General features: G+C 42.5%; 1 protein-coding gene across 2 annotated transcripts in view; it reads right to left on the bottom strand.

Moving 5' to 3' along the window:
• Nucleotides 1–16664, bottom strand: part of PLCB1 (phospholipase C beta 1) — a 660162-nt gene that overhangs the window by 137768 nt on the left and 505730 nt on the right. For both annotated transcript variants that reach the window (XM_080685590.1, XM_080685589.1), the window contains exons 12-14: nt 10942–11024; nt 4089–4173; nt 2559–2736 (exon numbers count right to left, since the gene is read on the bottom strand). In XM_080685590.1, coding sequence (XP_080541716.1) covers nt 2559–2736; nt 4089–4173; nt 10942–11024 — 346 coding nt within the window. The remainder of the gene's footprint in view (nt 1–2558; nt 2737–4088; nt 4174–10941; nt 11025–16664) is intronic.

The following is a 16664-nucleotide window of genomic DNA, read 5'->3' as shown; positions in this document are numbered from 1 at the left end:
AACCACGGCCACGAGAAGTAAATTAGTTCTGAAATAAGAACCATTTCATGATTTTCAAGCTCCTTGAGTTCACAATACCAAGAACATCCATAAACCAAATTTGGTAAATTAGCAGTCCTCCTTATTCAGGGGCCTACCTGCATATTACAATGTCCAAAAATTTCCACCGGAATAAATAGAGATTGCTCAACAGACTATGGGGCTAATTTAGGAACCACCGAATTACTAACAGATTGCTGCTCTTTCTCTGTATTAAGCAATAATGTTCGGTGCCTGTGAAAATCGCTATCTGTGTATGCATCCAGAGCATAAGAGGCAGAGAGCTGGGAGGGAGGAAGGCAGATGGAAGCCAAGCACCCACATCCGAAGAAGACACAGGTTACTCGCCAGCACCCAGGGAATGGAACTATGCTAGGGAATAGGTGGTCTGTTAATGACATTCATTCCAAAACTTCAAAAAGAACATTCTTACTGAGAACAAAAGCTGTTTTTGAAAAAAGAGTCAGAATTGTGTAATAAGTTTGAAATAAACATTCAAGAACTTAAAAAAAAATTTTCAAAGAATTACGTCATGTCTGTTGATAAGGATTTTTATCTAAAGAAAAGGAATGGACAATTGGCATGGAAAATTAGAAGAAAAGATAAATCAGAGAGTTGGTCAACATTGTTTTTTCCTGATTGCCATTGAGTTTATATTTTAATTTTTAAAAATTATTTTAAAATCGCTTAATTGCCGTATGTAAGTATACAGAGAAGTCTAGATATCATATGTATGCAGTGCAACGAATTTAACCAACGTAAACCTGCCTTAGTGACTAGTACTCTGATCAAGAAACAAAATATGACCAGAAGCTCCCTTGGGCTCCTCCCAGTCACTTCTTCACCAGTGATAACCATTTCCTGACTTCTAATGACATAGGTTAGTCCTGCCTGATTTGGTAATTTATATAAATGGAATCATGCCATACTTTTTAAAATTTGACTTCTTTTGCTCAACATTATGTTTCTGAGATTCATTCATATTATTATGAGCAGTTGTAGCTCATAATTGCTGCATATTATTCCACGATGTGAATGTAGCACGATGTGTTTCTCTGTTGGTGAGCCTTTGTCTGGTTTTCCGTGTGTGGCTATGCTGAATAGTGCTGCTCTAAGCACTTCCTGTCCCTGTCCCTTGGTGAACATTTAGGCGCACTTCTCTTGGGCTCAGACCTAGGGGCAGAATTCCTGGGGCATGGGGGCGCCTACATTCAGCTTTCGTAGATACTGCCCAACAGTTTTCCAATGACAGTTAAACATTTCATTGAAGAACTTCCCAGATTCAAGCCTAAAGTTTCCTCCACTTGCCCACCCTCCAACCAGGAGGTCTTCACAATACAATTTTCAGATCACCAAGGTTATTTTAACTAAACTTGGAAAATAAATTAGACTAAATCACAAATAATTCAGAGAAAATGGGTGACCACTTAGAATTCTTTTCTCATCAACCATGAAAATCTATTTCAAATTAAATTTAAAAAGGAGGATTATTAATGTTAAGCATCACCTAGTAGCTTTGATAGATAATTTAAGTAACTTTGCCCTTTCACGTTTTAATAGAGCTCTTTAAAATAGGGGTATACTGAATTGCCCAGAAGTCTTCAGCATCATCAATAAGAATGCATTGAGTGAACATTTTGTGCCCAGTCCTATAATTCATGCCAAGGGATCCCTGCCCTAAAGAAGCTTAAAACCATGAGGTCACTCCAAAGGTTATCTGGCTTCTGTGGTAGCCAGAATCATGGCCTCCTCAAAAATGTCCATTGTCTGTGACTATGTCCTATGTCCTGGATTATTCTGTTCGGTCTGGTGTAAGGACATGAGTTATTCAAAACAGCAGACCTTTCTTGGCTGTGGTCAGAGGCAGATGACAGAAGGGTCAATGAGAAGCGACATTGCTGGCTTAGATGTTGAAGGAATGGGGCCATTAGCCAATGAATGTGGGTGGCCTCTGAAAGTTGGAAAAAGCATGGACTGGGATTTCCTAGACTCTCCAGAAAAAAATGCAGCCCTGCAGCCACCTGCAGGTTAGCCCAGTGACACCACATGGACCTTCTGACCAGAACTGGGGGATAGGACATTTGTGTAGTTTTATGCCACCTAGTTATAGCAGCAAAAGAAAGCTGTAATGTTTAGATTTGAGCCCAAATGAAAGTGTAAGAAGTATTTCTAGCTAGTTTTAGAGGAGCAATTCTTTTTTTTTAAATATATTTTATTAATATTTTACAGAGAGGAAGGGAGAGGGATAGAGAGCTAGAAACATCGATGAGAGAGAGACATCGATCAGCTGCCTCCTGCACACCTCCCACTGTGGATGTGCCTGCAACCAAGGTACATGCCTTTGACCGGAATCAAACCTGGGACCATTCAGTCCGCAGGCCGACGCTCTATCCACTGAGCCAAACCGGTTTCGGCTAGAGGAGCAATTCTTAAACCCATGCATAATAGGAGACAGAGAGCCCGCCTGCCCCTCACCCCCAGCCTCTTGCCTGCCAGCCCCTGGGCCCCCAGCCCCTCACCGGCTCCAGGAGACGAGGGCTCGAACACGCTGGAGGAGTCGCTGCACGTGTTGGAGGCTTGTTCTGAGAGTTTCTTTTTGCTGCTTCCTTCCGACGACTTGTGTGATTTCTTCTTATTTTTCACCAAAATTTTGTACATTAAATCCATTGGGCTTGGAAGAGGAACTCCAGACTCCAGCTATTTTTTAAAAGAAAGAACATTCTTTAAAAACCCTCCCCTTTCCTTCCAAGCCCCCAGGACAGCTCTGGATTTCAAGAGCTTCCAGTTCCTTTACTCCTGAGAAGATAAGATGAAGATAAACTAAGTGTGTGCTGAGCGGGGCTGGCTCAGAGCTCTTGGCCTTTTCACATAGAAGGCACATTATAATTATCGTTCTTATTTTCCCCCAGCGAATCCACATGATTCAGATCACAGAAATACACTAGTAGCTTTGGTGTGCACACACGAAGTTCCATGGGTTTCCACAGGACCATATAAATCCAACCGCTTTGATTTAGGACAGATAAGGGGCTTGGCCTGAATTGTCCAAGGAGGAAGCCAGTTAGAGTGTGGCGTCTGCCAGGAAGAGTTGGGAAAGACAGACACGAGCTTCCAGGCAAGCACGTAGAACCCACTTTTCAGTGCAGTTTAAAAACAGCAAAAGCCCCTTCCTGGCGCCAGGTAGTTCAGCTGCAGCCTCCTTGGCATCAACAGAAGCTGAGCGGGTGGCTTCAGATTTCCTTGCCACCCTGAGATATAAGCCACCCTTGTTTGCAAGGCTTCCTTCCAGTGTTTCAAGCTTGCACCTCTAGTGGGAAAATCAATTTCCCCTGAGAGGGTTATTAGATGCTGCATCAGGAGCACCTGTGCAAGTCCCGAGAGGGGCTATTTTTAGAAACTCCCATTAACTCCCATAAGCCCGTCCTGTGTTCTTTGCTTTCAATGAGCCTGGGCACTGGTATGAAAAATCATGTAAGGATGTGGGGAGACTTGGAGAGAGGGTGGAAGAGGGAAGAGACTACCTGAGGCTGTTTCTGCTGTTTCTGCTGCTTCTCCTCCCAAAGCAGGGGTGTTACCATGGCTACAGGATGCCTGAGTTCTACCACACCAAGAGGCACGTGCTGGGAAGTGAGCAGCGGCCAGCAGGGACAGGCCTAGATGTCACTGTGCCACCTGCAAGGTCCCATTTTGCCAACCCTTTTCTCTCAAAGGGGTGTGATGTGGTTCCTGGGAGGTGATCGGGGCCCTGTCCCCTCAGACTGCCTCTGTGGGCTGCTGTTGCCTGTGGGAACCCTGCAGTCCTGAGTGGGTGACGTCTGGCAGCGAGGCAGAGGGAGGGAGACTGTGGGCAGAGGAAGAGAATGGATGTCTCCCACCCTCAGTGGCACATACTACCCCTCCCCTCCCAGTCAAAAGGTTCATTTTCAAGGACATAAATAATCTTACCAAGAAAGGTACACGTGAAAGGCATGTAAGGAAGTGCCCCCCCCCCACCTCCACTCATAAATAATACATGTGTTCCTTCAGGGGTAAACATCAAAAATGCTTACTGGGTATTTTTCCAGGGGCTCCATGAGAAGGGCATCCCCAAAGATCAGCCGACAATACTCTGCCATCTTGGCCTGCTGCTTCGGGCTGCGGGAAAGGAGAGAGAAGGAGGCAGCAAGGAGGCTTACTCCGAGAGGCTGGACAGGAAGGCTTACTGTGTTATTAATTACAGAAAGAGGCAATGCCCTTTCTGGATCCGAGTTTATCATTCAAAATCCCTTGTTTACTACCCTGCCCTCTGAGAATCTGAATACCACACTCCAGCGGTATTCTCGAATGTCCCAGAGTTAGGGACTCAGGCCCTTTGGTTTAATTTCCTGATTCCAAGTCAAATGCAAGACAGTTGGGGGTGGAATTTGTTCATGATTTAATGTGAATTCTTGGGTGAAATTTGTTCAACCAACAGAGAGACCTAGACTGCAAAGGAGGTTTATAAGGAGGTGAGGGAGGAGAGGGAGGAAAGGAAGGATTTGGACAGAGAGGAAGGTGAGAGGGAGAGAGGGAGAGGGGGAAGGAGAGGGAGAGAGAGAGAGAAAGAATGAGAGAATATATCTCAAAATGTAGAAGAAAGGGCAGATGGGCAAAAGTCTTGGGAAAGGTCCTAGAGGAAAGACAAGAGCAGCAGGCACCTTGGAGAAAGATGTCTGAAACTCTTATGTGCACAGTAGGGAAGCAAAGGTCTGTCAGCCTATGTGCCTGCAGGCATCTGGTCTAACGGGAAAAGGTTGGAGACTCCAGGCTCTCAACCATTCTTGATGGGTAATGGAGAGGATAATAACTACTCCTGGAAAGGGACAGTGCTGCTGAGAAGATGAAGTAATGGATGCAAACGCCTTTTCAACATTAAAGACCAGGGCAAAGGAAAGATGATCGCAGTCAGACTAGACAACTCGCGAGCCTGCGAACATAGAAACACCATTCCTATGAGGGAACATCCGTAGTCTTTCAATACTCCTGCTTCCTTTGACCTTTTGCAAAGCAATAACATTTTTCTTATTCTGTAGAATGTTAAGTATCATTACAAAGGCATCCAATTCCATCGGGTTTTGTGGACTGTGATTTTGATCTACAGGCTGCCAAACTCGATTTCCAAGAGTCCCCTCTATGTGCTGCGATGTGAATACCTTTAGCAGAACTGGGACTGAAGCAAGGAAAAGTAAGCGATAAAAAGCCTTCTTTATACAATTCCAGTTGACTTTAAATGTGATTATTTTTCTTCCCTCTTGGAAGACATGACTGTTAAGCCCGGATCACGGACTGCTTTTTCCTGAAAGGGGGGTGACTTTGGGGGTTCAAATCATATCGCAATGGCCCACAGGGAAAAGCACTCCTTATGTTCCTCCCTTTGTAAAAAAAGCATATATGTTGGGTTTCAAGTGAGTTTTCTGGGATCCAAATATGAACCCGAATATGGAACTGCAGGGAGAGGCAAAGAAGAGATTCACAGAACTTGCAAATCCCTACATAGCAGCCTTCCAACGTCTCAGCTGCCTTTCTGGTGGCATATGAGATTGACTGCATGGCCAGGCAGCCCTGAGCATATACTGCAGTGTTCCTCAGTAGCTTCACAGAGAGGAAAACTGCCAGTCAGAGTAGTGGTCCTGAAAAGCACTGGGGTGCAACGTCTGAGAAGTTGGGGAGCAAGCAGAGATGCGGCCCATCTGGCACGCAGCCCGGGAATCCTCAGTTCAGACACTTTTGCTCAACGGATAACTGACCCAGAGGCTCAACCAAGCCAGCCAGCTCTGTGCCTGTAGCTCAAGCACGTCCATCTGTGCGGGGCCCGCACGGTCCAGGTTGAACAAAAGAAACTGTCCAAAGCCACCATTTCACTTTCACAGAATGGAGCTACTAAACGTCACAGAGCTTTGCTACCCAAGTGTGGTCCATGCCCAGTAGCATCAACAGCCCCTGGAGCTGGTTAGAAATGCAGGTTCAAGGCAGATTCTGAATTGGAATCTCTGAGGAAGCACGGCCCAAGGTCTGTGTCTCAACAAGGCTTCTAGATCATTCTGAAGCACGCTCAAGTTTAAACCAGCTATGATTGCCCTAGCCCAGTGGTCGGCAAACTCATTAGTCAACAGAGCGGCAAACCGCGGCTCACGAGCCGCATGTGGCTCGCGAGCCACGGTTTGCCGACCACTGCCCTAGCCAATTTGGCTCAGTGGATGGAGCATCAGCCTGAGAACTGAAGTGTCCCGGGTTCGATTCCTGGTGAAGGACATGTACCTTGGTTGCAGACTTGATCCCTAGCAGTGGTCGAGGCATGTGTGGGAGGCAATTAATTGATGTATCTCTCTCACATCAATGTTTCTCTGTCTCTCCCTCTCCCTTCTACTCTGTCTAAAAATCAATGGTGAGGATTAATTAAAAAAACAAACTCAAATACTATGATTGATTAAAATAAGTCAACAGGTGTTGAAGTAGATGATATTTTTCTTGAGTTTTGGAATTTGGAGCCCCAAGTTCCTTTGATCAGAGACCTGGAGAGAAAAGGGTTTTTCAGCCGAATGCCCGGTTTTCAGGATTTCTCAGGGAACAATATTCTCACCAGCAGAGGGAGATGTTCCAGGTGTCCCATTGCAGGTGACAGGCAGATTCCTGTGCTCTGTCAAATAGTCCTCCAGGCCCAGAGAAGGGATTTTCTGGAGCAAAATCTTACACCCGATTCCACTAAAGAGTCACCTGAAGCTGTTAAAGCTGCATGCAGGTGGCAGGCTTAGTCTCCAGTCCCCTGACTCACTGGGCTGGGAGTGGAGGCCTGAAACCTGCATTTGTAACAGGTCTGCAGGTAATTCCAAGGCAGGTGGTTAACAAACTGCGGTGCTTAGAGCAGAGAGCTCAGGCTTCACTCTAATCATGGGAGGTCTTAAGAAAATGAGGATTAGAAGTCAGAGTCTGGGGTGGGGCCTGAGACTGCATTTCAATCAAGCTCCCAGTGATGCCTACGGTGCTGGTCCACGGATCATCCGCACTTTGTACAGCAAAAATCTACGTCTGACCTAGACTTTTTACAAACCTGCCTCAAAATCAACAGAGATGGGAGAATAAGAGGTAGGTATCCGAGAAAAAAGTAAAGCGCCCTATTTGGTAACCAGGCAATTCATGCTCTCCACAAGTGCACCTGACAGGAAACTGAAGCAGAACCGAGGGCAAATTAATAGAAAAAGCCCATGGAAAACAAACCAGCTTTAATTGCGGGTCAGAACTGCAGGAATAGCATTGAGAGTATCAACCAGGAGTCCTCAAACTACGGCCCGTGGGCCACATGCGGCCCGTTGAGGACATTTATCCGGCCCGCCGGGTGCCGCTGCCTGTCATGCTTAGCAGCTGACTCGTCCCGGGCCCACAGTGTGCATAGGAATTTGTTCATAGTTCTTTTTTTAAACTATAGTCTGGCCCTCCAACGGTCTGAGGAACAGTGAACTGGCCCCCTGTTTAAAAAGTTTGAGGACCCCTGGATCAACAGTGGCTACCATGGAGATGAAGTAAGAGGAAAATATTCACATACACATTTTTGAGCTTCAGACCATAGCAGGAACATCTAGACATATTAAAATACCTGCAGTGTTTTAATCAAGTGTAGGCACCTGGCAAAGTGGTCAGTTTTCTGACTGAGAAACATGCCTCATTTCATGGGGTCAGTCCTCCCAGTTGAACTAAACCAGCTCCTTCTCTGTAGTTGAAGCATCCACAGTGCATGGAAATTGAAAGCCCGGGCCAAATCTCCCACTGTCCGTGGCTGAAACATGGCTCGACGTTACTTCGTTGGATTTCAGTGTAGGATTCTTCTTGTGAAAGTGCTAGTTCACAAATTAGGTAGAACATGGGAGTTAACTAGGACTTTTCCAAGTCTTATTTCTAGAAATCTGAAGTCAGGAGTGGGGGTGTGGCTCAGGAATCTGCATTTTATGGGTTTCTGAAAGTAGCAGGTGAACAAAGGATAAGTTGCCAGCAACTGGTGGCGGATTCCCCTCTGTCATACATGAATAGGTGAGTGCAGATATTTGGAGAAAAAAACAAAACATTCCGTGAGTTTTATTTTTCCCAGTAAGTTGGGACAGGAGCTGGGACCAGAGATCCAAGTCTGGCACTTTGTTACCTGCAGGAGGGTAACATGGTTCACTAGAGAGGGCAAATAGACTTCAGAAGTCTTTGGTGGGTCACTGTGTTGAGAAGGATTCTGAGGTTACATCTAGGTTTAGTGGGGACTCGCATTGCAGCTGATGAATGATAAATGGCTCCTGGTTCAGCGATGAGGTGAGGTGGCCCATGTGTCAAGCAGAGAGTTTTACCAGCAAAGGGAAAGCTTATCAGATTTCTTAGGGTGCGTGACAGTCCTCTCAGGAAAGGACTGTGGTTGAGCGATTTTGATTTGTGCAGCTCAAGGACAACAGGATTATGAAGCAAACAACTTCCTCCCACAATAGAAGTCAATATCTTTGTATTTCATGGCCATTAGATTATCTCAATGGTTGGAGATAAACAGCAGGACATCCAGAGGTTGTTTTCCTGTTTTCTTTTGTTACACGTGAATTATTCATAAACTTTTAATAGCTAAATTTCTCATGTTTTAAACCAGAAAGAGCAGTATTATGGCACTATCATTTTTGCTTTTGTGTGCAGCATTAGGCTTAGCTTTCATGCCCAGTTTGGCTCTCCGTATGACAGGTGTTAAAAGATGGCAAAAAATGACCTGTGGTTAAGGGTGCAACTACATAAATGTGAACGTTTGCAGGCAGGTGCCTTGTGGATGCTCTCATGGTCTTCATTTGATGTTTTCAAGGTTCATGAACCTCTGCTTAGGTGTGGGGATGGTGGTGCTTAAACCCATGTTTGAAGCCAGACTAGCCGAATTTGAATCCCAGCTCTGTCATGGTTTAGCTCAGTGGTCGGCAAACTCATTAGTCAACAGAGCCAAATATCAACAATACAATGATTGAAATTTCTTTTGAGAGCCAATTTTTTTAAACTTAAACTATATAGGTAGGTACTCCTAAGCTGGCCTTTGCTAAAAACTCAAGGGGCCAAAGAGCCGCATGTGGCTCTGAGCCGCAGTATGATGACCACTTGTTTAGCTGAATGGCCTTGGGAAAGTTACTCTCTTTGGGACTCAGTTTCTTCATCTGTCAAATAGGGATAATCATAATAATAATATGTATTCATAGGAGCACCTGGATTTAGGGTGAGGGTTATATGAGCTTATGCGTGGAACCCTGCTCAGGACATCATAAATCTTGGCTGTTATTATGTGTGTGGTGGTTTTGGTTATTGATACCTCTCTGGCTACCTTATGGAAGAACTCAACGTAGTGGGTGTGATCATCAAGAATGGATTTGTACATTTTGTAAACAGCTTTTCATTTTGTCTAATTGACATAGAAACATTTCTTGAAGAAAATAAAGGTGCTAGATTTAGAGATATTTCTCCACAAAGGAAATAACCATCAACAAGTCTAGGAACTATAGTGCCTGGAAGAAAGATGCTAAAGCACTGTGAGAGCCCTGTTACAAATGGGTGGGCAGAGATCAGAGAACGCTCCAGGAAAGTCACCTGTAAATTAGAGCTGTTGCAGCAAATGAGGTAAGAAATGCAGCAACTGAAGGGGCACTGCTCCCTTTTTTTAAAACAGAAAGAGCAATGAAAGGGAATAACGTATTTTCTCTTCAATCAACCCGCAAGAGCATTAAAAAATTACGGACCCAATGTTTACATCATTCATTGGGTGACTGTTTCCTAATGAAACAGAATCATGAGCTGGTAAATGTAACACAGGTTTCCCGAGGGCAAACTAGAAGTAAGGGCTCTCGCCCCATACACGTTAACAGATGATCACATTTAACTACTTAGGAATTCCTGAAGCTGAAATTTGCTCATGACCAACCTGCTTCCCTAAAACTTACTGAAGTGAAGCATGTGCAGGAATTAGTTGGGCAGAAGCAATCAGTGACCTGGAAAGGACTTTCAATGATCAGGGAGAAAGGACCTATTGACCAGGTTAGGACAGGTGCTGTTGGCTGGTAGAGAAAACTGGCGCAGGTCCTTGGAATGAAAGAGGACGACTTCCCAAATGCTGGTTTGAGCAATGATGGCCACTGCTCCGTCATCATCTTTAGATGTTAATTCCATGGTCAAGAATTTCAGTTGCTTGAATTTTGATTCAATACAGATTAGACTTTTTCATTTTGAAGCTCTTTAAATTGAGTGCATGTTAAACTAATACCCATGCATTTGAAATAACTGTGTCTTATGCTGGTCCTCTGTCATAAATGAATATACAACAGTAAAGTGAAAACTGCCTTTTCTTTGTGTAGCTCAGCAATAAGTGCAGGCTATTTTGAAATAGGAAAATGTTTGCCAATACTAACAAACAGGGGGTACCAATGGGAAGAGGATAGAGGGAACATCTGGGGGTCTGAGTTCTATATAAGTGCAAAGTGGCAGAATAGAATCTACAGCTGTCCCTGAACCAGCTCCCATGTGTACGGAACTCTCCATTGTAGTATGGCTAAACTGACAATCAATTTGCATGCAACAGAAGGAGCTAATCGAGGAGGATCGTTAAAGTGCTCCCTGCAATAGAGACTTGTATTATGTAAGGCAATGTGCTCCATTGCCTTATAAGAATTCTACTATGGCATGAAAGTAGATTTCATAAGTCCAATGGATTATGTTAACATAAATGAAATTTAAATGAATGAATTCTATCTCACACAGATGAAAACATGCCACCTAATATATAACATAATCAAAGAACACCATTAATAATGTCAAATAATCTTACATCAGATGAACAATTATTAAACATGCCCTATTTGGGAAAAAGACTTCCTGTTGGATGTGTTAAATACTTACGAGTCCACATGATTCTCAAATGAAAGCAGAATTGGAAAAGGTGAAGTCTTAAATGCACACTCAGCAATTGCTTCTATCACTTCCTAAAAATGAGAAAAAATATATGTTCACTAGACCAGAATTTTAATGTTTATATTTTTATTTGGGGTTACATTCATTAATATGGTTATAGTTCCCATTTGTAAAATAGAAACAAATGGCTTGAAATGGCCAGAAAAGATTGTGAAGGCTGTGGCACTCTAAATTTTCTGACTCTTAACTTTGCAAGGTTAAAACAAAAACAAAAAACAAAAACACCCATAAAACTATTTTGGTGGAGGAGAATGGAGAATGGTCTATTTGCTCATTACATCTACATTTTTTTTCTAATAATAATAATAAAAAAAAACCCACTCTAATCATATTGCAAAAAACTTGGACAAGAGATGGCAAATATTTTCACCCATAAATTCATCCCTTGAACCAAACCACTGTTGGCATTTGGTTATATACTAGTTTGTTTTTTATAAATTTGTATAACTTAGTTTTAATTATGGAAAATACTCTATTTGTATTTTTAACATTGTTATGAGATATAATTCACTCATCCAAAGTATACAATGATATGATTTTTAGTATATTCACAGAGTTGTGCACCCATCATCCCAATCTAAGTTAGGACATTGTTATCACCCCCAAAAGAAATCTGTTTCCATTAACAGTCACTTCCCATTTCTTCACCCTCTCCCCTTACACCCATTTCTTCACCCCCTCCCCTTACACCCATTTCTTCACCCCCTCCCTTTATACCCAGCCCTAGGCAACCACTATTCTACTTCTATCTCCATAGATATGCCTCTTACAAACACTTCATATGAATAAAATAATATATATGTGGTGTTTTATGTCCGGCATCTTTCAGTTAGCATGCTTTCATTCATCCAGGCTGTAACATGTATCAGTACTTCATTGCTCAATCTGTATTTCTTTTTAAATGTGTATGTCATAAGCTTCAATATCTGTATAAAATTCTAGGGAGTAGCAGTATCATAATTGATTTAACCATTACCCAGTTGTGGGACCAACATTTTAAGAGCTATCATTCAAATAATTCTACAAAGAACATCTTCATTTTTTTCCTAGTAGTTTGAATTATTCTGGGAATGAATTCTCAGAAGGGAAATTATTGAATCAAAGAATATGAATACTTTTAAAGTCTCCTGTGTTTCTCCAAATTACTTTTCATCTTCAATTGCCCAGAGCAAGTATGAAGGACCAGCTTTCAATGCATATGCACCAGCTTTCGGCATTACTTTTTAAAAATATTTTTATCACTGAACTGGTATTAAAGTGGGATCTCACTTATTTTTTAATTATGTTGCTCTCAATACTACTGTGGTTTTATATACGTTTGTTTTTAGCTGCATTTATTCTTTTCATATTCTCTTTTCAAGTGGGGATTTCCACTCTCATTCCTTATGCCTGGGCCTTTCCACTATCTCTTCTACCTTCCTTTATATTCAAGCCAGAAAGCTATTTCCCTGGCCCCAGACTATAAATAAGACTTTCTAATTCTGTACTACATTTGCATATATCCTCTGAGAAGGATGTGCCTGCATGGAGTGAAATAATCTCTCGTACCATTTCCTAGAAGTGAATGCACAGATTGCCTTTCATACATGATCAGTTTAACTTTTATGATAGCTCATGCCATAAAAAATAAGCACACTATAAATAGCAAGCTACACCAACATTTTAAATTCTTTATTTGATTTATTTGAGCACAGGCCTGGGATTCAAACACACTTGTGTTTTAGTCCTACTTCTTTGCTTTCCAAGCTGTGTGACCTTGGGAACAATCACTTAATGCCTCTGTGTATTGGTTTACTAATCTGTAAAATGGGGGTGACAAGCTTCACTCATCAAGCCTGTGGTGAAAGTGCATCAAGAGAAGGTAGAGAACCCAGCTTATAATGGGCACATGTTCCCAAGTCAACTAACGTTACTTACCTCGCTGGTGCCTCCCTCCCCACTTACCCCAAACCTTCCCTTTTAGACTCTTACTAACAAGAGGGGCCATTAAATGAGCATTTATTATGCTGTAGACACATATCTTATCTCATGCTAGAAACATTATTTAAGGAAAATGATACCCACCATTTTAAAGATTATACAATGGAAGCTCAGAGATATTTACCAATTTGCTCAAGGTCACAGAGAGGAGATACCAAGAAACCCCAGGAAAGTCTATCTGACTCTAGAGCTTATGCTCTTACCCTTTGCAGTAACTCTCCTGAAGCTAATGAGCTTAACCACTTAAGACCAGAGCCCTCAAAAGAATTGAGAGTAGATATCATAAAGGAAGTGAGTGGTAAGTGCCAAAAAAGGGGAAGGGGGAGCTAGATTCCATTTATTTCATAAATTTGGTCCTATTGTATCAGCTAAAGGCAAAACACATTAGAGCCATTCTTGACTTCTGTTTCTCTCACAGCTTTTGATTCATTAGCAATCCTGTCCAAAATATATTTAGAACAAAGCCACATCTCAGCCCCTCTACCTCAGTCATCTTCATCCAAAAATCTTTGTCATAACTGCTAGGGTACATTTTTATCACCATCCCCACATTTCACTACCCCTTCCTGTGAGATATGTTGATAATAGGCATGCCCATTTGTGTGTTTTGGCCAGTGAAATATGTATGCAAATGACATATTCTGCTGTTGAGCAAGAGCCATCATGTAGTTATGTCATTTCTCTTCCCTGTGCCATGAGCCCTGTGATGTTACAGATTGGGGCTAGTCTTTCTATATGGATTGCAGACAATATCAATCAGAGCAATAGTCAACATCCAACCTGAGCCAGAAATAAACTTTTGTGGTTCTAAATCACTGAGATTCTACAGTTCCTGTTATTGCAGCAAAACCTAGCAAAGGGTGACTTTTAACTGCTTTCCTGGCTTCTATGTTTGACCCCTATATTACATACCATAGCCAGAGTGATTGCTCTTAAACAAGAATCAGATGATTTCACTACTTTGGGAAAAACTTTTTCATTAGCTTTCCATGTAACAGAGTGAAATCCAAATTCTTTATCAGATCTGACACCTGCTATCTTTCTAAATTCATCTTTTCCTGTTCACCGTTGCTTACCTTGATATAGTCCACTGACCTTCTCTTAGTTTTCCTTGAATATACCAAACACAATTTCATTTCTTTGTTTATCTTTGTTGCTTTTGTCAGGAATACTCTTACCTGAAAGCAAGCCTTACTTCCATAGTGGGGTGAGGATGGTCTCTGTTCAAATGTCACATAATCAAAGTCCTTCTCCCACCACAATGCTAACCCCTCTTTTCCTTCAAAACTTACTTATGTCACCTTAAGGGGCATATCTCTGTGTGCCATATTGTGTGTTTATTTTGGTTGACTTTTCCCCACTAGAGTGTAAGCTTCCTGAAGGTAACCACTCAGTTTTCTCCACTGCTCTGTCCCCAGGGCATAGGAAGTGCTAAGGTACATCCCAGATGCTCACTAAATATGTTCAAGCAAATAAATGAACTCTTAACATTCTTAAAAAAAGAGAAATATTTATCTACTTGTGCTCCCACTTATTCTTCTATTGACTATTTCAGAGGTCACATGCTTTTTCCATAAAGGACCAGAGAGTAAATATTTCAGACTTTGCTGGCCATATGGTTTCTATGGAAACTGACTCTCCTTTTGTAGCCCCCAAACAGCCTCAGATAATGAGCAAACACATGGATGTGGCTATGTTCCAACAAAACTTAATTTATAAAAACAGGTGGTATGCCTGAAGAATATAGTTTGTCAACCTCTGGACTAGTGAGATCATTGGCTTAAGCAAAGCTTAACACTTGATTGTAACTAAAGGTAAATGTAATATTGTATTATGAAAGCTTGAATGTCAATTCCATACACAACAGCCTGGTTAAGTTTAACACTTTCATGGCTGAAATTTCCATTCAAGGTTGGGTCTTACATTGAGGGGGGCGGGGAACTTTCAAATGTGGATGTAAGTAAAAGTGTCATTAGACAGGTAACTTTCTGATAATTGCTATCTTTGGCTGTTTGATAACTGCTCCAGCTACAGGTGAGTGAGAACCCTGTATCTGCTCCCTTAGAAAGTGGGTGTTTTGCCCCAGGCCAAGGGCCTGTCTCTTTTTCTTTGGCCAATGAAGTGTGAGTATTTTTCTGGGTCTGCTTTCAGACTTGTAGGGAATTCATGCCTCTCTGTCTTCCTAGCTCCCTGGGTCTGGTTCTCTCCCCACAGTAGAGATGCTGGTGTAGCCTGAACTGCAGCTGGACCTGGGCTTCCTAGATCTTCCTACCTGTGTCTCCTACTACCCTTTCCAGCCTCTGGTGTTGTGAACTTCTAGTCTTGTGCACTTGACTTAGCACCCGTGTTTGCAATGGATCTTCCAAGCTCACCTGCCATGTTCTTCTCAGCTCCCACTGGGTGTCTAACCAGGGCTGGGCTATGTTTAACTTGCCACATAGATTGGGCTTTGACCTTTTCCTAGAGTGGGGTGGAGGTCAGGGCACCTAGAGCCTCTGCCATGGCAGCCTTAAAATGACTTACTTCAACCTCCGCCTCACCCTGACTTAATGACTCTTTGCATAAATCCTACCACAACCGCTGCATTTAGAGAAAGAAAGCTGAAGTGTGACTTCCTACATTTCAATTATAATATCAGTAGGCTAATGTTTCTAGAGTACTTCCTGCGGGCCATGAGCTGTTCTGAGCAATATCTGCATGTAAAGTAGCATCCTTGACTGCTGACAGCAACCCTAAGAGGTGAGCACTAGCATCATCTCCACTGTGCTCATCAGAACGAGGCTGGTGCTGCTAGGGGTGCTTGTCCGGTAAGTGGAAGAGCGGGTATTGGAACCCTGGCATCAGATCCAGAGCTGCATCCTTATCTCCCATGGTTTCCTTTCTCTCTTTTTCCTCCTATTCTCTCCTGCTTCCCTCTTCCCTCTTCCACCTCTCCCCATCTCTACCATAAATTTAGCCACCAGCTTAGGAAACCTTTTTGAACCTTTAAAACCAAAGCAAACATTTACTGAATTTCACCTAATGATTTTAATTGGGAGCACCTGAAAACTCTAGAAGTTCCACTGTTGGACTTTGTGGTTTGTATGCCTTTGAGATATTTTGCATAGTACACAAGATCACACTGGGTAAGAAAAATAGTTACAGTTTTAAAGTTTTGTTCCTTCATATAAACCATCATCAGCAGACACCGGAATGTGAAAGTACCTCACTGCACAATTGCTCCTTATTAAACCCAAACCTTTTTTCAGAAACTGCTAACACTGGGTTCAATAATCTATAAGCCATATGGCTCAATTACTAACCTCTAGGGGAAAATCTGCCCTTGAAATCCTTTATCCTTGACAGTCAACAGCAGGGTGCATTTGATATCCATTTTATGTGAGCATTTATGTAGCAGTTACATTGCATCCTAAATTATTATTTCTCTCATAGAATGAAGCTTTATTTTCAGAGATGCTCCATTTAATCTCATCCTCAAATTTAATATATTTTCATCATATATGTTATCACATTACCCAGTTTTCCATCTTGTGCAATTACTGGTTACAAAGTAGCTGCCCAAGGGGGGAGAATAAGGAGCAGCTTGGGGATGGGATGGATGGGTGGGTGTCCCCTGTGGGGAGGAAGGAGACTGAGAGGAAGTCGAGAGAATGAAGATCAAGTGGCGAATT

The sequence above is a fragment of the Plecotus auritus genome, assembly GCF_963455305.1.
Source record: "Plecotus auritus genome assembly, chromosome: 8".
Taxonomy (NCBI): Eukaryota; Metazoa; Chordata; class Mammalia; order Chiroptera; family Vespertilionidae; genus Plecotus; species Plecotus auritus.
This window is presented reverse-complemented; position numbering and strand designations above follow the sequence as displayed.